Source organism: Anas platyrhynchos, chromosome 9, assembly GCF_047663525.1.
Source record: "Anas platyrhynchos isolate ZD024472 breed Pekin duck chromosome 9, IASCAAS_PekinDuck_T2T, whole genome shotgun sequence".
Taxonomy (NCBI): Eukaryota; Metazoa; Chordata; class Aves; order Anseriformes; family Anatidae; genus Anas; species Anas platyrhynchos.
Genome location: NC_092595.1, coordinates 12,451,362 through 12,476,129, shown reverse-complemented (window position 1 = coordinate 12,476,129; position 24,768 = coordinate 12,451,362). Strand labels below are relative to the sequence as shown.

Sequence of the window (24,768 nt, the reverse complement as noted above, 5' to 3'; positions counted from 1 at the left end):
GAACTTTTCTGAAGAGTACAAGTGCAGGGGCTGCAGTTCTGGGATAGATGCCAGTAGGTTCCCCAGCACTTTGTGACACTGCATTTGCCACAGAAACGTATTGTTGCAGTTCAAGAGTCAGATTTTACCTGCCTTTAGTTGAGGAAGTTTTTGGATGCAGTTCTCTTCACTGTGAGATACAGAATCTGTGTACCCAGATTTGCAGGGTTATCATTGACAGCTTCACCAAAATATTGATTGAAAACTTCCTCAAAAAAAGTGCTTTAATTTAGAAGTATGTAGTAACATGTCAAACCCCGAACATCACTTGGGTTTCAGATAAGAACACTTACTACTTAATACAAAAGGTAATTATGAGACAGCCTAAGTGACCCGTTGCGCTTCCTTTATATTATGATTGTGTGTTTTTCCACGTAGAAGTAAATCTTGGATTAAAAGCATTCAGTTTGCTAGCAAATGATTTCTGTAGCATGTTAAACTAGCCCAGTACTGTTATGCCGTGCTGAAGTATCGCAGAAGTCTTTGAAGTACTGCACTCTTATTACATGGTATTTCAGAAGTTTAAATACACACTATTGCTTAATGTTATAGCTTCTAGAAAGTGCAGTGTCTGACAGTTTTAAGGCAGGACTGAAGTTACAAATACATAACAGTGATAAAAAAAAATCAAATGGTATCAATGAAGAGTAAATGTAACTGAACTCTATTCTCCATCTTCAGAACAGGAAAATTCACAGGCCTAGGGGCAATGAATGGCTATTCTATTTCCCATTTACCCCGTGTTTACCTAAAAGATAAGCTGTTCATACATCAGCTCATTATGCCTCTTGATCTGGTCATGAATATTCCCATAATCCTCCTTCCATATCCCATAAAACTTCACTGACATAATGAGGAAATTCTTTATTCGGGTATCTTGAGATCCTCATTCATGCACCTTATCTCCATTCATATCCTTATCTCCATAAGAAATGATATTGCTACCTACTCATTTTCTTTTCATTAATCCTGTGATACTAGATCTAAAAGGCTCAAACCCAGACTAATTGATCTGTAATTAGGATTTGGATATGCTTTGAACACACCAAAAAAAACCCACAGCCACAGATAAGGTTTGCTTTTAACATCATAAGCTGTTCAGAAGAAAACTCCCTCAGATATTCATTCTCACAAGGACTGCTTGCTCACTGCTTGCAGGCCATTTTAACTAAGATCATCTACCAACTAATAGTACAGAGGCTAAAGAATCACTGCTAAAGTGAAACTAAAATATCAAACCTATCAAACAAAACTCCTGAAGTAAGGCCAAATAATCTTAGGAATATTGTTAAACAAATTGAAAAAGTAAAGCTTATTACTTATTTCAACAATACTATAAGTAGCAAGAAAAAAGGTTTCTAGATATTTTTCAGCTGCATTAATTGGTTTTACAGAAGATGTGAACTCTCTTCACAAAATTGCTCTTGCTTATGATTCTAAAAATAAATGAATTTATTGGCATTCAAATCAATCATACTTATATGTAAATAAGCAATGGATTTAGCACAGAATTTTAAAGATAACCATGGCTCTCTGTACCACAACTTGGAGAAAACTGCACAAGGATTTTGTTATGTAAGGCAAATCAAAACGCTTCCCTTTCCCCTGTTTACAAGTCTGCCCATATGACACCGATTTTCAGTTGCACCATCAAGAAAAATTGAAAACTCTTTCAGGACAGAGATGCATCTTTATTCTGCACTTTGATGACGCAAATAGCATGAAAAGGCATGATAAAATTTGTTAATAGTTCATTATAAATCCTCCTGTTCTACATTAAAGTGATGTCTACTTCTGACTATCACTTACACGGCTTCGATATCTGTTAGCTCATGGCTCTTCCTTTTGCTCTGGATTTTACTTCAGTTTTAGCCTTGCTTCTCTGCCTCTTCTTTTTTTTTTTTTTTTTTTTTTTTTTTAAATCTGCCTTTCGTCATCCCTTCATTGCCTATAACCATTGTCACTGCTTGCTGTGATACTTGTGTGTTACGGTTAATTAACCACAGTGGCAAAAATGTTGAATTTACTGCTGTGAATGCCTCATCTTTCCTCTAGCAAAAAGAAAAGCCCAGTCTGTAGTCAGATTTCACCAGGATGCCCAGAAGCACGCTATTAAAAGCTGGAAATGCTGCTCCATGGTTTCCTATTGACAGCTGAATTTTTGCTTAGGGCTACCTAAGACACAGACCCCATACTTGTACTCAACCCCCTACAACCATCCAGGTGGAGACCTGAAAAAAAAATCTCCCTGAAGTTCAGCCATTTGCACCACATTCCTGAACTTTCTAAAGGCCACGCAAAAGCCAGACCTCTTGTCGAAACAGTGCGAGGCAGCGTGCTAAAAGGCACTCCAAGTAAGGTCCCAAGGAGCAGGCTTTCCACCCACAGTCCCCAGACCTGCACCAACACGCTTTCTCTTGTCTCACCCCACCGCAGCCTAACAGCTCCTGTAATTCACTGATCGGGGCAGGGTCATGTCCTGCTGAAATTTAGAAAACCCTTTGAAACCACCCATCGCACTTTTTGCCAGTTTCCTCTTGTTCGCATACCATATTTCCCTCTGGTTAAGGACAGGAGGAAAGCTAAAATTTTAAGAGGGGAAAAAAAAGGCAAAACCACCCAGGCTGCCCTTAAAGAGACAGAACATCATTTATCAGCTGCAAAGACAGATTTATAAGTAGAGGGCCCCCTCTGTTCCTTTAAGGCTGCAAAACAGATGGGAAGTGAATGGACAGTCAAAGGGTCAAGAAAACACACGGGAGGTGCTGCTTGTCTGCTCTATGTATGTTCCCAGCATAAGAAAGAGGTCAAGATTGTAACTGCTTGGCTGGGTGCTGGAAAGGCCTTTTCTTTAAGCTGTTACAAAGACAAACGCTGTTCCTCATCCTGCTGTCAAACCGTTATAAATATTGGTTTGTCAAGAGAGTTTCAGCATTTTTTTTTGTTTTTTTTTTAAAGGCTGAGCAGGAGGATGAATCACGTGAATGATTCTTAAACAATTAGCTCATTAGTGTAATAAAAGCTCTGCAGAACTCGGCAAAGTTTAAATGGAATTTATAATAGTTCACGTAGACAATCCCTGAATCATTAGAAATATCCTTTAAAACGCAAGCTTGCAGAAAACAGCTAGCATCCCCTTCAGTTACTAGAAGTTTGAATGAAGATGCGAACTGATGCCTTCACTGTGACTGTGTTTCTTATACCTACTGCAATCTGTGGTAAGAGTTGAATTTACAGCCAGATCAATTGAATTCTTTCTATAAATTCTGATTTCAAAGTATGCTCTCTGGAACAGGATAATTCTGATACTAAGCTTTGTAAATACATTTATGGATCAGGCTTCCCTTCTCAGACATACATCCACCATTATACTCAGAGTTAGTTACAACCCTTCTACTTGCCGCCTAAAATCCCTTTGCCATCCTGAGCCAACAGCATGGCATTAACAGGAGAAAACAGAGAAATTGTTTCTTACAAATACATACAGAGTGAAAATTCCTCTTTTCCCTATTTACAGGTGGATCTGCCTCTAAAGCAGGAAAAGATCAATTAGATTGTAAATTTAGCCTGTTCTAGGAACCTAACAAAATTTTAATCTTGTCATTTTAGCCAGAAAAAATAAAAGTAAAAATCAAACCTGCCATCACTGAAGTTGCTTCTGTTGCAAGTATTAATATCATATTCCCCCTTCATATTTTATCTGAGCAAAGCTATCAGTTACCACTTTTATTTCAGACTAAAGAGAACCAGGCAGCAGCAGCAGATAACCTAATCTGAAAACACTTCAGCTATTTTTACAAGGTATTGAGCTTTGCCACATTAATTTAGCATTACTAATAACGCTTTTTAGCACCAGAAATGGGAATTGTGCATTGTGCTGGTGAAACTGTAGGTTACCAGTCAATCAATGCCTTGACCTATAGCTGCCCCAGATTCACAAGTGGGACCTTTGCAGCTTAATGAAATGGCTTTAACAACACATTTCCCTGCTCCTCAGCCACGCAGAACAGAAGTTCACTGTACTTCTTGGAGCTGTCCCCAGGGCTCTTCAGACTGGTAAGCACGAAGTCTTTCTGTCCCTGGCAGGGCAGGAACATAGAGCAGAGGTATGTGCCTGAAGCAGAAGTGACAACTACGCAGACTTCTGACTTTATACAAGATGTTTCTACAGGTTATTACACAAGTCCCTCTTGTCTACAGAAAAGAAACTAAATACTACCACTGCAAAATGTGAGGTCACAGACTAGTATACATTTCTATACTGCCATTACGGTTAGCTTAATGTACAAATGCAGCTTAATAAAGATTAATAATCGAGTTTATGAGAGTCATGATGTCTGCAGTAGCAAGGTAGGACTTGGGCTCCTTCCAGTCCTCTGTCTCTACCATATATTTTTAATTAAAACTGTTCTAATAACTCAATCTTTCAACAAATTTTAGTTTTGCTGCCTACTGGAAAGCTGGAAGGAGCTTAGCAGCAGAATGACAAGAAAACCTCATAAACCAGACTCACCTCTTGAATCAGACTTACACACACAGTTTTCATTTCAAAATCAAGAAAATTAACCTAGCATGTATCAGAACATGATGTTATTCATTATTTTGGATGGAAATGGCAAAAAGTATACAGTAAAGGCAAACTAGAAATATTACCCAGTGATTCATCTAGTGTTGTAAAATAATTTACTTTTTTCTAACTGATGCAGAAAAGACACATACAGTTATACATGTAAATTACTTATATAAAGGCTACCATCCCCTTGGAGCTATGAAAGTGTAAGGAGACTAACAGTATAAATAGCTGATATACACTGGGTCTCCACCCAAAATAAAATGTACTCGGTAGTTAGTTAAATAATGATCTAATATGCTATCAGGAATGTTTATGCGAAACTCTGTCAGAAAATTAGATTGCGATGAGATAAATTTTTAGATCACAATAATAATGAAGTTTCTGACCATCAAAAATTAAGTAGAAACCATTACAGTATTAAAAATGCATAGCACCCATTTCACTGATTTCTTCAGGTTCTGAAGTGAACACTCCACAGTCCCATACTAGTTCTAAGCAAATACCTACACCAGTTAGTTTAAAATTTTGCACTTCCACAAGTAGCAATATCTACACAGTAAGTACTTACTCAAAAGTTGATTAATAGCAACCCTCAAACAACCAGTACTGAAAAGAAAATAGTGTACAATTAAATATTTTGATCCTTGCATCATTAAGGGCATTTTAGGAAAAAATAAATAAATTTGGCATGGAAAGAATGGCCCTTGATTACCAAAAATGTGTATCTAGGTCTAGATTAACAGGGATTAAATACGTCATTACTCATGCAGCAGTTTATCATCATTTTTCAACATCAACTTTAAGTGATAGACTTCGCTTCGTCAGTGACAAATGTGCTGAACTTTGTAAGCATCCGTTTCGGAACCTGGACACCAGTGCCTAACTCTTCATCAATAACTTTAAGGAATTGTAGCAGAGGCACTTTGGTCATCTGGGATTCTTAAGTTAAGTAAACCATCACTCCATCACAGGAGGTTTACACGTGATGGATGTTCTCCCTTGAGGATTACTTCCCTCTCTGAGAAGATGCAGCTTTTAAAGCACTTTCTGCCATGATACAGAGCAGGAACTACCTTATCTGCACTTTGACAGAGACCATCCTACACATTCTTCTGGTTCTAATTCATCAGTTTCGTGCAGCTGCCGCAGAACTTAAAGAAAATAAAACATTCAGCCAGGGTCTTTCATACCAAAGCACACTTAGGTTAATTTCATAAACTCTTTATGTGGAATTAAAATCAATAATCATGTGAAAAACAGTTGAATTGCATTCTATCCTAGTAACTGCAAGTTGGCAAATCTACTAAATTAACAGGATGTATTTTAGTCTCATGTTGTTGACTCGCTCTTGTTCAAAGGAGGGCAACTGGAAGACGTGAATGCACCGACTGATTCCAAGTGTGTTGCCTCCAACTTTTTGCATCATGGAGCTCCAAGTCCTCTACAGAGCTCACCCGGAGCCCGGGAGTCACACTGCCACCTGCACGGGGCTGCCGCCAGTAAATCTTGAAGTCATTAGACACATATGGCCCACACAAGCACTTTATTTAACTGATTGAGATGTGGGCAGAAATGAACGTGTTCGAAGTGACAATCAGCCTCTGAAAAGATGCAGGCCACACTAGCATCCTGGTGGGAGCTGCTGGTAGGGGACTGTGAAGACAGCAGCTACCCCGCAACATGCTTATTAGGAGCCTGAAGACGTGTTTGATGATTCCCAGGGAGGAATGGCCACTCTGATTTTGTTTGAATAGAAGGCCACAACACCTCCTGGTGCAAGCTTGTCAGCTCAGGATCAGACTGTAACTACATGCTCCTCAGGAACACTGCTATGACCAGCTGAATGAAGCAAAAGAAGAAATGCTGCCTTTCTGTGAAATGCCTCACAACTACAAAGTGAACACATTTTTACTGCAGTAGCTTCTCAAACAATCATTAAGCATCATTGAAAAAAACGAGAGCACAAAATTGTAATTCTGAAGATTCTTAAAAAATAACTCCTCCATTTGGATTTCCTAGGATGCTTTCCTTTTTTTCTATGCCTTTCTTTGAGAATTCCTTGTGCAGTGGGGATAACATCTGGGCTCTAACTAAATATCTTCAAAATTATACCTTTTATTCCTCTCTCTTGTAAACACTGAAAACCATGTTGCTTCTCAACAAGCACCTTAAACATTGATTTAAAGACTACTAACAGCTGCCTTTTGAGCTGTTTTGTCTGCCTTTGGTTTCTAGGGGAAACTATCTGATATATGCCCATTTGAGAGAAGAACTTTCTTCCTATAGCTGAGCTTTTTCCCCTATGAAACTTTTAACCTTTTAAAAAAGGGGAAGCCCATAACAGCGAAGAAAAGAGAAGCAAAGGCTTTAGAAAGCCCAGTCGAAGCTAAGTCATGAGCATATGTAATCAACAATGTCACATAGGACAGAGGTAAAATCAAAATACTGTTGACAGTCACCTCAAAGGACTGAAATTTAATTAGGCTACAGTAATGACCACAACATAGGATTAGTTTCACATAGCATTTTTATTCTGTGGCTAAGAGCAATGAAAGGAGAAAAAAAAAACAAAAACACAACACAAAAAAGCAACAACCACAGAGCAAGTCATTATCTGCAAAGTACTGCTCATAGACTTTATCCTCAACTTCACATAAATGAATAATGAAAAAAGGAGATTCACTTGGATCTAAATCAGTTTGCTGCATACAACAGACATAACAGAGCCCGCTCAGCTTAGCCAAATACATCACAGAAATCCCACATCCTGAGTCAGCAATTTGAAAGTACCAACCTGAACTACTGTTAGCTAACTGCATTACAGCGTATTATTTGTGTGATATTAAATCATTCATGCTCAAAGACAGTTTGCAAAACAGAGTGCAGCACAGCACAACTGCAAGGTTTGCACTCAACTGTAATGGATTCAACACAAGAAGTAGTATGTTAAGGATTTTGTGTGTGAACTTTTAAGCAATGGTTTTAGATGTCAAACTTGAAAGTATTTTACTACAACACTGGTTTATTAGTTTTTGTATGCTCTACTCTATACAAAAAAAATAAAGTTCCACAAATTGTTATATTTTACACATTACAAATGTATGACAGAATTTAAACAAATTGCCCTAAGCTAAGGACTCTCATTTCTTCATGTGAGGGCTCACTACCTACAAGTTTCAAAAGGCTTTTGTGCAGAATGAAGTCTCAGCTAGCCCAGGACACCTGTACAGGTGTCAATATTACTGACAAATGAACTCAGAGGCTGACCCCTTCACATTCATACCTAGTAATTTCTGGATCCAATTTCCACAGGCATTCTGCAAGCTTCTTCCCACTTTCTGCCAGTGACTCACCCCATGGAAATGCACATGGTTTTACACATAATTTAGTGAAGTTCTGTTTTCTTTCTGAGTTTTTTAGCTTGTGAGGAAACATGACACTGAATGAATAGCAGGCTGGCCTAGGAAAGATGCTTTACGTGTACTGTCCTTCTGTGTGATTATCCTGTACAGAAATAATTTTTCCATAAACAATACCCTTGCATTTTATTTTAGCTGTTTGAAAGGAATAAAGGAAAGGAAATAAGGGAAGATAGATCATGTGTGTATTTTCTTAGTCTCAGTAAAGTATTTTGTCTCCAGTGAAGTAAATGGCAAAGCTCCTGTTGGTGGCCTGAAAGTAAGATCCGCTTTAAGAATACAATGTACACGTGCACCACCTAGCATGTTTTAAATGCAACTGCAATTGTAGCTCAGATTTAGGATAAAATGCTGAAAGATCCTATTTCCTTTCCAAAATGATTAAAGTATTCAGATTTTAACAGTTATTTAGTAACAAAGCTTATTAAACTAAAGCTTGCCATACATTTGCTAATGAGAATTATATATCTGAGAAAAAATTATCATCCCTTACAATCTTTATGAATTGTAATCTTCATATATAAAAGAAAAAACAAAACAAAACAAAAAAAATCAGAGTGTGGAAAACAAGAGGGACAAGGCTAGGCAAGTGCATCTTCCCCCGGAGGAAAAAAAGCTATTATCCAAGCAACAAATGCCCACTGCGTATGCTATGTGCATGCATCAAAAAACAAGAAATAGTAACCAGGGATGGAAGGCTTGGCACCAGCTCTGCTGCCATGCTAATCCTTCCCACTCCCACAAAGGTCAATCATTGCCATCTTGTGTTGGAAAAGGTGTAAAGCAATTGAACTACTGTACAAAGCTCATGCTACTGAGGAAGCTTGCTTTGGCCTTCTACAGAAAAGAAGCAAGTCCAAGCAGAGTGGCACACTGAAAACAGATAGTTCTGGGAAGCCCTTCACTGGTTGTTCAACAAAAACAAAAGTAGCCACATTATGTAGTCATCTGCAGAAAGTTAAGATTTATTCAAGTCATCAATTTTGCTCTGATCTATAGAATATTTCTACTATAGTTGCTACTCTGTAATTTCTATTACGAACAAAACAGCAAAAAAAAGAAGACACAAGCAGTGCTTTAGAGCATGCAGTAAAAATAATGCAGTCCTGACATTTTTATGAGCGGAAATTCTCCTTCAAAAGATTAATGTTTGCCATAATACTTTTAGCTCACTTTACCCTATTTTACTTCTTACAGAACCTAGCACATGATGTATTTAAATACTGATTTAGCTAAGCATATAGCAAAATACCAAGGTCTGTATAACATAAGTTTCATATCAAAATACTTTGTCCTTTGGCAGCCAGCACAATCTAGAAGCATCTACGAACTGGAAAGCAAATATAAATCTTGTTGCTGATAAGTCAACACGGGGTGAAAGACCTGGCTACGATTTTCAACTGACAGACAACTTCAGTGAAGAACTTCAAGACAGATATTGCACCAGAGTTGTGAGGGAGATTGTAAACAACTACATTAGAAGAGGTTCCTACGGATTGCTGAATATGCCTCAAGTACCCAGTTATATAAGAGACAGACAGCAGCTTCCTCTTGTTTCCACATCCTCAGCAAAACAAACATATCTCAATTATCTCTACGGTTTTGAATACAGCATGGAAAATGACTAGGCTGATGGACTCTGGACTGGCTGTTACTTCTCACAAAATAACCTGGGGTTGTAACAGGTAGCCCCATGCAATCATCAGCTCATTGCTAAGGAGCAGTCAAGAAAGGGAACAGACTTACTAATTATTAGTAAAAGACCAGAATAAAAACCAGAAAGCATCATAATATAACTGCACACATCTAGAAGGCAGGTACAGCTCAAATATTGTGTGCAGGCCTGCTCTTTCAATTCAAAAAGGTTTTAGTAGAACTACAAAGGGTGTTTCATGATTTCAACACGCCCTGCCAATGTCCTTGCAAGGAGCAACTACACATGAGAATTTTTCAACCAGGAAAAAGAAGAGCAAGTGCTGGTAGCATAAGCATCTGTGAAGTCATAAGAGGCACAAAAAATGAAGGGAGAAAGATTACTGAATGTTTTTCACAGTGCAAGGACTAAGGAAAACCAAATGAAACTGGCAGGTGGCTCAGAAACAAACAAAAGGAAGTACTTTTTCACACAATGTGTAGTTAAACTCTGGAACTAATTGCCACAGGATGTTGCAGATGCCAAAGTTTACATGAGTTCAAAAAGCAATTACAGAAATTCACAGGGGGAAAAATCACGAAGGGCTATTAATCACAAAGATATTACTTCAGGATTAGGAATTTTGGAACCACAGATTGGTGAAAGACCACACTAGAGAAGCACTGCTGTATGTTTAACCTGTTCTTATGCTTTTCCTTAGGTACCCATACCTGCTCACTGCTAGGGGCAAGACTCCGGGGTACACCCACTGCAGGCCTCTTTCAAAAGCTATTAATCTCTAAGAATGGCGGAATTGAAAAGTTTATAAAGTTACTTTTTCCCAATTCAGCTATTCACCTTCTGCTCTGCCTCTTTTTATATTTTATAACCCCTTCTTCCAGATGTCTCCTGTCCTAGGGCTTCTTTATTTCCATAAACTTAATTCGTTCACTGGCACGAGTATCAAAATGATACTCCTGGGGAGGAGCCCATAACAGATAAAGGCCTCTATTAGAAGAAAACCTTCAGTACATTACAAAACGTGTAATTTGTCAGAAACTGTTTGAAATAAACACAGAAAGGCAGCAAGACTCAGGACCTAAAGGCTGTCAAGGAAAATTCACTGAGGTTGAAATACAATTCCAGGATGCAGAATACAGACAAAACCTGCTGAAGTAAGTTCTGAGACTTATGTGAGCTCTCATTATGAGATTGGGTTGCCATGTAATAAACAGTTTGCCATCAAACAATATCTTGAATGAACAATAAAACACTTTCAGTGCTTCAACATTAAAGAGCTGACAGACAAAAGCAAGGCAGGATTGCCATATCATCAGTATCAAAAAGAAGCATCCCAACCTCAGTTACATAAAGAAGTTAGATTTATAGATAGAGTTTATAGAGCTTTCTGATAGGAAACTCTATTAACAAGCAGAGCCTCATATTAACAAATTTACAATAGAAATTAAAAGACAGTTTGTAACTATCAGAGGAATGATATACTGGAACAGGTTTTCAGTATGAATAGCAAGCCTCCAAAAGTCAACCAGTTTAAAGATGGAGCTCAAAATAAATGAACAAGATGGATTATATAAACACAGCTGTCTACAACAGAGGGAGACTAGACTTCATGACACCGTAGATCCCTTCCATTCCTAATTAAAATACAAATACTTTATGAATGTGCATTGTGGGACTGAGGACTTTCTTTCCTTAAGCAGAGTTCTGATCATCACTCAATGCTGTAAGAATGAGATTACTTGTAAAGCCACCTGAGAGTTCAATGCATTATGCTATCAAAGTCTGACTCGGGAGTATAAAAAATTGCAACACAGACAAGCACTCTATTCACTATGGGAAAGGCACAGAAATCCCCTTTCCTTGTCATTTGTCCATAAAAATTATCACCACTTAGCAATAAAAGCATGCAGAAAGTAGAGAGAACATTGCTGATTTGACTAACAGAGCTAATCAGTGGTGGTTTTAAAATCTTCCCATAGGTACAATAAAACAGAGCATGTCCTCATACATCATTTTGCACCGAATAATGATTATTTCATTAGAAAAATGTGCCTGGGATCTGTGACCTCCTGAATCTAAAGAAATTTGGTGCAATGATGGTGTTTTAGCTAGATGGTAATTTATGAAATACATACTACAAAGTTGAAGCATGCATACTAAAGCACAGATACCTATGTTTATAACCACACAGTGTGCTCCTACAGGTCTAGTCTGAGTTTATAAAATAAAAACTCCAGCCATTACTGCTTTGAAATTGGACATTATTCCCGATGCTGGTGAGAAGTAAAACTGACAACACAAAAATTCCAAGTCAATATGTCAGAAAGCAAACAGCACTGCTCAGTAATAAAAGGAGACCACTACACCTCATTAAATATCTATGCTTCACTGTACAGGTCACCACTAGTTTTACCTCAACATTGGCAGGAACGCAAGGGGGAAACCTTATTTTGTAAAATACTTTCCATCCAAAAGAATGGCTACAAGAAGGCTGATACAGGATTTCAAAAGCAATACAGGATGCGTGGAGAGAGCTGTGGACCTATAATAAACCTTAGATAGTCACACTAGCTATTGCAGAGGCCAAACAGACTAATAGACAGATCATTTGTCCTAAATTCACTACAACTCCTACATACAATTCTGAACTATTACAGCAACACCTTCTAAAGGACAAATACTGTAAATTGATTGAGATTTCAATAACAACAATCTACGATCTCCAAATAGAGATATTTATGTATTCACATGGATTTTTACTTATCACAAACTTTTTTTTTCCTCCTTTTGCACAATATTTTTTTTTTGCCCCTGCCAGTCTGAGTGTACAGAGAGGGTCTGAGTAGAAGCCTCACAGAATAATAGCAGAATGCTGCCAAGGAAACAATTCATGTGCAAGAGGAAGCCCCAGCAGCTACAAGTCTGTCTAAACCTCAATAGATGTGAAGGTAGCTAGCACAAGTAGTACCCCAGCCTCGATTGTCCCCTTCAAACCTTTCACTGTTTAAGAACTTAATATATTAACAACAGAACTCCATAACACTTCCTGAGTGACTCAAATCACTACACTAACTGTAGTCCTTCCAGAAGGTTAAATCTGCTAGATTTTCTTGTTTTTGTAGATTGTCTTCCTTGTTCCTCTCAATATAACGGTCATCTCAGTTTAATAAGCTGACAGGTTTTGGTTCTGTATGCAAGGACTAAAAACAGCTGGTCAGGAAGTCAAAGGCATTTCCAACTAATCTGTGTTAAATGCGTCAGCACTATCTGTGGGAGGCACCCAACGATTAAAAGTATGTGTGATCAAATCCTCCTTATATAGTCAAGACCGAATGACCCAGAGACAGGTAGGTCTCAGAGGTGTGGATTAACCGTATCGTACCAGAAAAACAGCAACGACCCTTTATGACATTACTGTGTTTTAACTATATTTCTCAATATACTGGTGCAATGTATTTATATCAGTGAGTATACATCTAGGGTAAATTATATTCTTCTATCACATTTTACTGCCCATGTCCACATTTAAATAAGTAAGATCTGACTATATTAAAAAAAATAATCAATTTGTAATACTTACAAAACACTACGCTACGTGAACGAGCCACATAGCATTAAGTGTTCTTAACTTTACTGTCCCATTCACAGGGACAGAGGTCAGAATCTGTTTCACTTCAAGCTACTTCCCGAAGACTATAAAGCAGGTACTTACTGAGATCCTCTGCAAGCTGGACCCTTTTGCCAGTTAGGAGCTTAACCTTTTTTTCACTGTCCTCAGCAAAATCTTCAAGCACTTCCTTTACATTCTTTTCCAAGCGTCTTACTGTTGGAAAAACAAAGGAGGGGTGAGCAGTAGCACCTCTGCAGCTACATTTTTTTTTTTAAATATAAAATATTTTAAAATTAAAATATATGGAAACATTGACTTGAGAAAGAAAAATGTAGTCACTATTTATTGATTTTTTTTTTTCTGCTTGGAAAAATAGACAATTGGCATCAGATAAGCTGAAAATACTTTAAACTGGAAAGTATCTTAATTATTTGACATTCCATTTACATTAAATCATTCTAATTTAATGTAAATCATGAATCACTCTAATTTAATGTAAACGAAATGTCAAATTTTAGTTACTTTACATTCTTTAATTACCCAACCAGGACATAAAAATCAGCCAGTCAGTCATGCTGAGCATGAAAGGAACAGAGAGCTACAGGAATGCTAAATTTTTTTTTTTTTTTTTTTTTTTTCAAACACCTCAATTCACTGTGAGCCTTACCTTCAGTATTAGTAAGCTGCTGCCTCAGCGTATTTGCTGTAATTGCCAGCATTCGCTGAATTCGCCAGAAGAGGACAATATCATTGCATTCGAGCTGAAATGAAGGAAGTCGTACTGTCAGACCCTTGATGTCCAGTAAATATCCTACACTTACAAGGCCCTATGTATATGTATATACATCCTGATCTTGCACAAAAATCCCACAGAATAACTGCTGCAAGTAACGAAGAAGCATACCAAATATACATCTTAAAAAAGTATCAGCCCTATTTAATACACTGTATCTCTTTTCAATATATTAATTTCATTTTTCAACAGAAACTGACATATGAAGGGGTATAATAAAGAAAGTTTACTCATCCTATAAGTAAGGTTGTGAGTATGACCTAATACTCATGAAACACCACACTTGTTCATAACACACTGAAAGACAACAGCTGAATTCCATATTGTAACTCCCTGTCTGCCAAATGCTTCTGAAGACAGAGTTGGAGCAAGGGCTGTATTAATTAACAACAGAAGAGACAGTTTCTACACTTGCTAGGAGAACTAATATCACATTAAGGACACCTTAAAAGACAAAAAAAAAAGGGGGGGGGAGGGGGAAGGAGGTGGCTGGACATCAGAGTGGCAGCTTTCTACCTTACAATCTCATTCTCTTGTCTCTCAGAGACAAAGATATTTCTACAGCAGTAAAGATTTCTGGCTCCATAAGGATAGTTGTTTCTCATTTAAAAGCAAAACAAAACTCCACAGAAAGTCAGGAGCTCCACTCTTTCAGTAATTTCTCTGATTTAAAATACGGAAGTAAAAAACTGCATATTCTTTTCTTTGTGTTACTTTGTGCATACAGTCATTTGTTGTACAAGTTTGGCTTTAGAAAACTGGAAAGTCGTTTAACAGAAAAGATAATTATTTACAACCAGCCAGTTGTAAGCTCCAGTTGCTTTTCTCCCCTGTTGATCACATGGGGTTCCAAGCATCAACTCTAAACATTTATTTACCATGCTTATTTCATAAAAAACACCTTTACTTAAAGCTTTCACTGATCATTTAGTACCAATAAAGAAAACAAATATCAACGTAAAAGTGGGAAAAATGGATGCCAACAAGATATCAATAGCTATACAATACTGCTTTTAACAGTGTATTTGCAATGCACATTGACAAATTCGCAGATGCTGAGTTCGTACGTGACCTCTAGTGGTCATTTTCTATCATTACCACCAGGGAATTTTAATAAATCACAAGCCTCACAGAAAACATCCAAGATTACCAGCTACATTAAGATAAAGGATACAAAAGAAATGTTAGACTAGTGTAAAGTATTTGTGGGAGGTTTTCAACTTAACTGAAAATTTTAAGCGAAACTTTAATGTGTATCAGTCCTACATTTTACCTCTGAGTCCACAAAATGCCGTTGATAGTAATAGAAACCTCTTCGACAAAGGTTGCAGTGGTTCAAAGCAGTCTTCAGGAAATATCTTCTATAAATTTGGTGCCATGTGTCTTTTATCTAGCAAAAAACCAGTACTTAAATATATTTTTCAATTATATACTACAGAATATGACAAATTATGCTGCTCTTGGCATGATGCAATCTTCACCTTAACATTGAGAATACATTTTTGAGTCATGCAAATTAATTTGCTAGTTAAACCAGATTAAAGCACAGAGAAATATTTAATGGGTCTTATATAAACAAAAATGGCTATCTTTTCTTCATTTTCTCCATATTTGTGTTCTAGTTCTTCAAAATTAAACACACTTAGAAAACAAGGCTGTTAAAAAAAATGAGTTGCTTAGCACTCATACAGCAGATGTGGATTACTATGCTGACCTTTAAAATTGAGAGATGATAAATTCTGTATAAGAAACAGGCAAGTTATATAAATAACTTTTCTACTGTGAATAAACACACGCATGAATATCAAAGATGTAGCTAAAGTTACTGCAGAAAAAAAATCACTGTTAAAACATCCACATCTATTACTTATTGTTTGAATTTTCATTTAGTTAAAAATTAATCTTTAAATAGATAAAAGGTCTAATTATAGTTAAGAGCCTTACACTGCAAAAAGATAAATCATTTTACAGAACATTTTAAACCCACATTACATTCCCTCAGGGTACTCTAATAAAACTGCATTTTGCAAGTGTTTTTACAAAATTCCCCTCTCTTGGATGTAATTATGAACTGTATATAAAACCACAATGAAAGCTTAGGAATGTGCAACATGTTTTTATCATATCTTGTTCATAAGGGCCTCGATTCCACTGTATAACATATGAACAATAATTTTAAACAAGCCTTGTCACAATTCAGGCCTGTGCTGCTGGTGAGAAAATCTGCTCAGCAGATTCTGAGTTCAGTCTGAACTGACATTCCACAGTGTTGTACTGCACTTGTCTGACAGCCAACAGAAGTGTGTGAATTGCGTGCAAGCAGTCATTAGTAATCCATTTGCAAACATCTGGACTACAAACTCAGTATTTAGACACAATCCTTTGTATACTATCTAGAAAGAACATCCAAATGTTCATAGGGAGCTTCCATATGTTTTATCACAATGGCATCTTACCAGACAGGGGTCCACTGTTATTCCTCTTGCTTCAAGATTCTTTCTGACAGTTGTCACTTCATCATTTGCCAGATAAGCTGCATGTTCTTCATTGCATTTGATTAACTTCTCAAGTTCATTTTTTGTTTCATTACGAATATTCTAGGATAAGAATGATTAGTTGGAACTGATTATTATAGATTTGGAGATCATAATCACCTCCTCAATAAACAATCTATCTCCTAATAAGCCAGTGTCAAATACCTCTGACACTATTACATTTATGTGATCCAAAAGTGTATTTGTGTACAGACATCTAATACAAAGTAACTTTAAATGGCTAATTTTCTATTTTTTTTTTCCTGTTCATTATGCACAGAAGTATAGAAGAGGAATGGAAGGTTAGAAAAAAAAAATCAAAGCTGTTAGCCTTCTTTCCTTTTCAGGAGTATCAGCTAGTGTGGTTCACATTCATATATTTAATTATATGATTCTGCTGCTCTGCAAACTCCTGTTTAGTTTTGAACTGTATCTGCCCCCTGCAGTAGACATACAACCAAAAATTTACAAGAAATTTTGCGCCATTTTCTTTTGATGCTAACTGGAGGAGGAAAAAAACAATCAGAACAAAAACCAGACCATAGGCTTTCTGACACCAGTGAGAACTGTCAGCTTTGCTTATCAGCTAGCAAGAAGTGTTTATGGTCTTTAGCTCACCAGACTATATCTTTAAGTTGTTGTTCATTACATTCAAGTAAGTTAGGCTGAAATGACTGCCTTTCTCCCATACCTGGCTGCACAGTTGACTGTAAAACTCCTTCCTCTGAAACAAATTAGTTTCTAGTGTATTCTGTTAAATTTTACTTACTTCTTTAAAGTATGATTCAGTTTGAGAAATATCTAGAAAAAGTAACATAAAAAGCCCATCATCTCTGGGCACTGAAAGGAAGGTGCTATGTGAATTCAAAAGAAGCAAATTCCAAGAGTAAATGAGAAGAGAGGTTATGATGAAAACAGTCAATCAGAACATACAACTGTGACAATACCAGTGATAATGCTATCACATATCAATGAAATCCGAATAGAGCACAATAGAAAACTGCACAAGACTTCTGCTTAAAAGTGACTTCCACCCTGTTTTCATCAATTTCTCTTTACTGAAAGAATAAAATCCAGGTCAATAGTATAATAGTACAGACGTAATTCAACTGAAGAATAGAAGACAGTTTACAAACCAGTATCTATCTTAAGATGAAACAAATATATAGAAATCTAGATGGTGTAATAATTAAAACTTAATTAAAAGCAAGAACAATCGCAAAGTATTTAAACCTAAGAGTGTTTTTGAAATCTTAAATTCTGCAAAGAGGGTTGGTATTTTTGAACACTGACCTAGTAATAATCACAGTTTTCTAAATGTAAGGAACTTATTTTTTTTTCCTCTCTATTTTTACCTTTACTTTTTTTTTCCTTTATATTCTTCCCCTGTCCCTCTTCTTTTTACCTGTTCTTTGGTGCGGCCTATCCAATACATCCACCTTTTTTTCCAGTCTGGACCCACCATATCTTCAATAACAGATTCAGCTAAAAAAAAGAAACATGATATTATCACATGAAATATATGCAAACAGCCAAATTTACAGTTCTAAAAATAGACTTGAGATGAAGTATGGATATTTTGTGCCACGAGTCAGGTATTTTTTTAATTAATATTTTAAAATGACTGCCAATGGGCACTGGTAGATATTTCAAGGAAATATATAAGAAACGTGCCATCTCTCCACTAAGACAGCCTTCTTTACAGCTTCCATGTTCCAAGTCATGAGTTTCAAATCTTACTTTTTGCAACTTGCATCAAAATTAATTATACTTGATAACCATAATTGGACCAACCATTTTCCTAAATTTATGCAATCCTCTTATATATTTCTGTGCCATTTTTTGATTCTCTATCTCTCTATCATTTAGATTGCCTTATTTGTTACAAAAGGAAGAACACTAGCTTATTCAGGCTGCATTTTGACCAGTATTTGCATCACTATCAGCGCCACTTTAAACTGTCTCTACTATCTCAGCGCAAGATTTTGTATGAGCACAACTGCAGTGATGAGAAAATTGGCCCAGATTAAAAAGAACATGACTAGAATACATCGCACAACTCACTGTCTTTGAGGCGACTTTGGAGCGTCTCTTCCATGAAGTGAATAGCTGCATCCCACTGCTGTTTATCCGATATTGACCGATCTTCTAAGGCATTGTGCTGGATCACTCGCTGCAATACAGAACATCTTTTTAGCATAAAATAAGTAATTTATTCAGGATTTAGTAAAACAAAACAAAACGCCAAAAAAAACACAAAACCACAAAAAAGCAATATAGCAACACAGAACTAATTCTGATATCCTCTTCACCTTTTGATGTCCACAACAACAGCATTTACTGGACACACATCATTTATCCAAAAGGCAGCTTTCCAAGCACTAACAAAAATATTTTCTTGTGCCGTTAATTTGACCCTTTGGTATAGCCTAGCATAAGTTATGTAAAAAAAAAAAAAAAAAAAAAATGCAACAGACAACATCAAGTCCCACTAGATTGTGGAATCTATAAAAATGGCAGTAAAATTTTGTTGTTTTATGTGGCTATACTTAACAGAGCAAATAAGCTAATACTGAAAAATTGTCACGTTTAAAGAATAAAAAAATACTGAACATGCAACTTAAGTCAAATGATTGCAACAGCACTTAGCAATAGTATGAAAAACCCACTACATTATACCAGACTATCCTCTGCTCTCTCATTCCATTTATGTCGCTTAATACTTTCTTCTTTGACAGCTTGTTTCAGTTTATCAAAGATATCATCATGTTCTTTTCCTTTGGGTTCTGTCATGAAACGGGAAAATTCTTCTTGCAATGTCTCCCATGCAACCTAGAAAGTCAGAAGACAACACCTACTGAAGCAGACCACTATACCATGCACCAACCTGTGAAGGAACATTTACTATAGTTCCTACAACAATTTGCATACGTTCTGAAAGCAAAGTACAATCATAAGTCACTGACTTTTCCTTTGCTGTCTTATCCATTACTACAAGGTCAACACTGAAGTTTACTTCATTACGTTGCAAGTTGAATTCTGTTAAACTTGCATACATCTATAAAATATGAACATACCTAGTTTGAAGGAGCTGTTTGAGCTTTTTTTTTCCTTCTGTTTTAACAGAGAAATTTGTCAGAAGAACAAAATCTGATGTTCATGCTATAAGTTCTTCTTGACATCAAGACTGTGCTAGCCTTCTCTGACATGTAAGCTGGTAAGAACTGCAAATAGCCTTTCAAACCATCAGTTTACTTCTCTGGACCTACACTTGCATTTTAACAAACTTTACACAGATATTTTATATAAATTTTATATAATTTTATATAAAAGGCATTGTAAAAAGGAAAATGAAGCACAGCTTTATTTACAGAGCTGAAATATCTTAATCCACTTAAATTCTAACCTCTACTGCTTTATTAGGCAGTTGCTTGTCAGTCCACTGCTTCAGTTTGATGTCCACAGTTGTGTTAAATGTCCCTGAGTTCATGGTCTGTGCTGCTGGAAGGTAGATATTCTCAATCACGTGAGTAGATACCCTCTCCCATAATGTCTTCTGAAGAATCTCTTCCCTAAAATAGGAAGTTATAATATCTATAATGGCTTCCAAAACAAAACTGTCTAAATGGTGTGCATTCAATTTCGCAGAAACACTGACAAAGGACTACAGAACACAGGAAATACTCCTTAACGCCAGTGCACAACTTCAACCCAAATCCAGTTGGAATTACGGACGGAGCTACACAATGTTTTTGGTAGCGAAGACAGCTTCAGAAGTTCACTTCAACAAGACTTTTGGCTCCTACTGCACGATAAGGGTTTCTTGCACCTTTTAACTCTAACAGTATAACCATGCAAACTGTGTGTGTCCATATGCATGGCAGGTGGGGGAATGTTAACGGGCCAGACCGGAAAGCATTGAAATGATTTGACTTAGAAGTCCACACTCCCATAACAAAGCACGTGGGGTTTGTTTCTGTTGTATTCTGAACTTTTTTTTGGGGGGTGGTGGAGTGGAGAGGGGACATGCCAACAAACATCCCAGATTTGATAAATAATGAAGCAAGTTGAGAAGTTCAACCTACCCAATCCACAACATAAAATGAACTTTAGCACCTATTACATAGGCAATAGCAGCAAATACCAAAATGGCAAAACTGCATTATGTTTGGATTACAAGAGGAATCCAGACTAATACAGTGCTTACACCACTTTTCTCTGATCATAATAGCATGCCTGGACTTATTTAATGACATTAAGTGCCAGACATATTACCTTGGTTCTTAATCAATAACCAAGTGCCAGTTTAATTCAGGTCACTAAAGGCAAAGGCATTAAAGGAAACTTTGTAATTGCCTGTTATGAAACAGGCTGTCAAAGTAATCCTTTTCATTGGCCATTCTCCTCTAAGACTGCATCTAGAGTGACTTTACTATGAAGTGATGCTACACTTAAAATACTTAGGGTAAGTTCTCTCTTTCTCATACCTAAGTGTGCCTTACAGAGAAGTAGGGTAGCATAGTAAGGTGGTACTTTGTTTTGGCTACCAAGGAGATAGCTGTTTTTACAGCCAAGAATTACATCATCTTTCAACTGAGAAGTCTCCAATTCACAGGGACACAAATCATTTCTTCCCCTCAACAAGGCGCTATGTATTATTTTGACATTCATGCTGGTAAGCCCAAAACAGGAAGTTAAACGGAATTATTGATTCAAACTTCAAATGAACATCTTCAACAAGACCACTCCCTTTCATCTCAATAGATATTTCAAGAGAATCATAAAAATATCTATCGTTCATTATACTGTGTATTGAAACAACAAAACAAAGCATTAACTGGCATTATATAATTTTTGTCAGTGGATTCTACAGGTATTTGTCAATCTGGACACTTCTATACCGAGAAAGGAAATAATAATACATTGTCCTAAGAAAAACAGTTTCTTAACTATATCGGATAATTTTATTAGTAAACCTTTTATATTTTCATGGTAAATTCTGTTAGTCAACTAAAAAGCAGAAAAGCTACCGTACCAGTGCTTTGGTGTAACCTGAGTCAAACTTATGACTTCATCAAGAATCTCATTCTTCGCCTTTTCAAATAGTTCATTCTATGCAAAAGGAAAAACAGGAAATACAATATTATTTAAGTACAGTTTGACCACATTTTTATGTAAAGAGTAACAAAAAACATTTTCTTTGGGCCTTTAAGCCTAAAATGGTACCTTCTGATCATGTTCTGGACAATGTATGTGCTTGTCATAAGCTACCCTGGTTTACCATGCATCTTCCCACCCATCTCTTGCATGCCTCTGGCCAGGCATGGCATTTGAATATTCAGGGTCTCTATAAAAGAATTAGAGAATGGGATCATAATTGTTTTGTTACTCTGTCTGTCGGAAAGAGCACGGAATGTAACGTCTCTTTGTCAGTTCTATTAATCATGATCACAAAGAAACAGATGTATTCCTGTGGGCAGTTTAGGTCAATTAACTGTATACTAGATAAGTGAAGGACTTGTTAAGCATTAAATTACTACAACTTTGAAGTGTGCTATGGGAGAACTCACTGTTTCCTTCCCCTAGAATAGTTTACACTGTCCTTACATTTTAAAGTGTTGGTAATTTATGCTAATTTTAAGAAACCTTTACAAATGAGATTAAAGGGCATGAATTTATCCCCCAGTCTTCAAAGCACTTTGTTGCAAATAAATTAAACCAGTAGTGTAATTTACCCTGTCAAGCTCTCGCAACCGGGGGTAATTGTTCTTCCATTCAGTCTCAAGATTGAAACGTGTGGCTGCAAAGAGAAATCAGAAAACAGGCCTTAACTTTTTAAATTGTCTACATGCACTTCATGACTATTTTAAAAGTTTAGGAGTTACTAAAATTGCAACAAATATTGCTTATGACAAACCTTCCAAAAAACTTAAATTACATCTATAAATGAATGATTTTTTTTCACCATCTGTGCTCATACATTGTGTCTACAAATTGCAGGATTCACACATCACAAAGTGGAAAGGGTATCAAGAGTCTCATTCAACTTACAACTCTGCACTGACCCTGACTGATCAGATGGCATCTGTACTTAAAATACTATTTCAAACAACATTTGAAGGTAGTGAAAGAATTGTGCTTTGCCCCCAGAAACCTTCAATTTGTTTTCTTCATAATTATTGACTCCTCCGGCTTTTAATAGCAAGTCCTTTACAGCATGAATTATTTTTATTGTGCTTTTGTAAATATTAAAATGAAGCAGTTATCATTTCATGAAAAGTTGTCATCATACAAAACAATTGTCCAAGCACAACGGCAAAACACCATTATGTGCTTGTGGAAGAACAGTTGTAACAAGTTGCTATTTCACTTTGTCTTTTGAAGTCAATGTTTACCTTTAAAAGCATCTGCTTGCTGCTCCACAGACTCTCTCACCATTTTCCAAAAGCAGTCTGACACAGCAAGACTTAAGTTCTTTGTTGTTACCTGGTGTGCTTTCAGCATAGATGTCCTGTAAAGACAGACAGTTATAGGAAACTATTCCATGCACACCCATGCTTCCCGGACCCCATTTTCTCTTCACAAGAAGAAAGCTTTGCTTTTTTCCTCTCATCCTCTCTCTCATCTCTTTCTCTCTGCTCACTGACAGTGAGTATTAGGTAACAAGACTAGCTTTGTCACCTCAACAAGGTGCTTAATTTAAGCAGAATTCATCTCAAATAGCACTTCTGCACTGCAACCTTTCTAACATGTTCAACAAGAAAAACTGATGCTAGCATCTACCAGCACAGGCCCATTTTAGTAAAAGGAATAAATTTCAACATACTTCAACAACTTGGAATTTTGAAAAAATTCCTCTTCATACTCTTTAATAGATTCAATGCTTTCACTGCTGTTTCCTGGAGAAAGAAAAGAGTGCTGCAACAGTTCTATTTAGACAGTTTTCTCTGCTATTAAAGAGAAAATAAGCAGAGCCAGAGCTCTCTTTACCTTTTCCAGTAACAACTGCAAAATAACCCAAAGCTTTCATTGGGAAGAGTTTGCCTTCAATTATCTGCTGGATCTATGAAGATAAAGGATAAAAAAACATGGTGAATTTTGCAGAGATATTCTTTCCTTCAGTGCAGTTTTACAGCCAGCTGCATAGGTATGTAAGCATAGATTACTCTAAGAAGCAGTTTGTTAAGGGACTGTAAGTTCTACTGATATTTAAAAGAAAAAAAATAATAAAATAAGAAGGCATAAAACAAATAAGGCATAACATCACAAATCATGAAATAAAGTGAAAAAGACTATCCGAGAATACCCTAAAGCCTTCTCAGCAGGTTCCACTTCCTGTGGTCACTTACATGAAAGTAATCACTACAAAAGCATGCTGTAGTCAAGCTGTAACTTGACTAAAATCATGTCACTGACCACTAAAAGCAAAGCCTAAGAGAGATTAAAACAGAAACCACTCCAAAAAAATCCTATCGAATAGAGAAATAAGCATTCAAAAACTTCCAAGACAGGTAAGAGAGGTCCAATATTTTTGACAGTCTCAAACATTTTTCTGTGTGTGACTTTAGCCATCATAATATGAAAAAAAAAAAAAAAAAAAGGTTTCAACTCACCCTGCTTGGGCTAGCCACATTTTTCTCTGCAAGATCAACTTTAGTCAGCACAAAAATCGTCCTTTTTCCTTGGGGATCCATTTGGCTGACTAGGTCTGTGACAATACTGCGTTCTGCATCCACTGATCCATCTAAAACAAACAGTTGTATTTTAGGGACTATATAAGGTGACTCACAGTACTGAAGATATGGTAGGCATCAAATAAGTTTCCCATTACAACTGTAAAACAGTAAAATTACACATGTATTTAACTTTTGGTTACACACACTGAAAACTTGCTTTGTTCCCAGTATCATAAAAATTTCACTTAATTGTGCTAGTATAAGTTCCCACCAAAACTAAAGGTTACACTATTTGCCAGCTTGTTCAAATATTAATCACTTTCACCATCTGCTACCTCCAAAAGCACTTTTGTAGAAATCTTGGATTTGATTACTATCACCATTTTCTTTTTAATGATAAAAATCTTATCAAAGCTTCTGCCGTCACAGACAGAAAAGATGCCTAAATTTACAGACAGGCATTTCATAAC

At 36.6% G+C, this 24,768-nt stretch overlaps 1 protein-coding gene across 4 annotated transcripts in view; it reads right to left on the bottom strand.

The window, feature by feature from the left end:
• The window catches only part of OPA1 (OPA1 mitochondrial dynamin like GTPase), a 52,376-nt gene that overhangs the window by 5,506 nt on the left and 22,102 nt on the right, over nt 1–24,768 (bottom strand). For all 4 annotated transcript variants that reach the window (XM_038183603.2, XM_038183604.2, XM_027463876.3 and 1 more), the window contains 14 exons: nt 24,236–24,366; nt 23,613–23,685; nt 23,449–23,521; nt 23,018–23,133; nt 22,358–22,422; nt 21,658–21,734; nt 20,029–20,194; nt 19,302–19,454; nt 18,687–18,795; nt 18,028–18,107; nt 16,545–16,685; nt 15,362–15,478; nt 13,963–14,056; nt 13,398–13,508 (listed from right to left, as the gene is read on the bottom strand). In XM_038183603.2, coding sequence (XP_038039531.2) covers nt 13,398–13,508; nt 13,963–14,056; nt 15,362–15,478; nt 16,545–16,685; nt 18,028–18,107; nt 18,687–18,795; nt 19,302–19,454; nt 20,029–20,194; nt 21,658–21,734; nt 22,358–22,422; nt 23,018–23,133; nt 23,449–23,521; nt 23,613–23,685; nt 24,236–24,366 — 1,506 coding nt within the window. The remainder of the gene's footprint in view (nt 1–13,397; nt 13,509–13,962; nt 14,057–15,361; nt 15,479–16,544; nt 16,686–18,027; nt 18,108–18,686; nt 18,796–19,301; nt 19,455–20,028; nt 20,195–21,657; nt 21,735–22,357; nt 22,423–23,017; nt 23,134–23,448; nt 23,522–23,612; nt 23,686–24,235; nt 24,367–24,768) is intronic.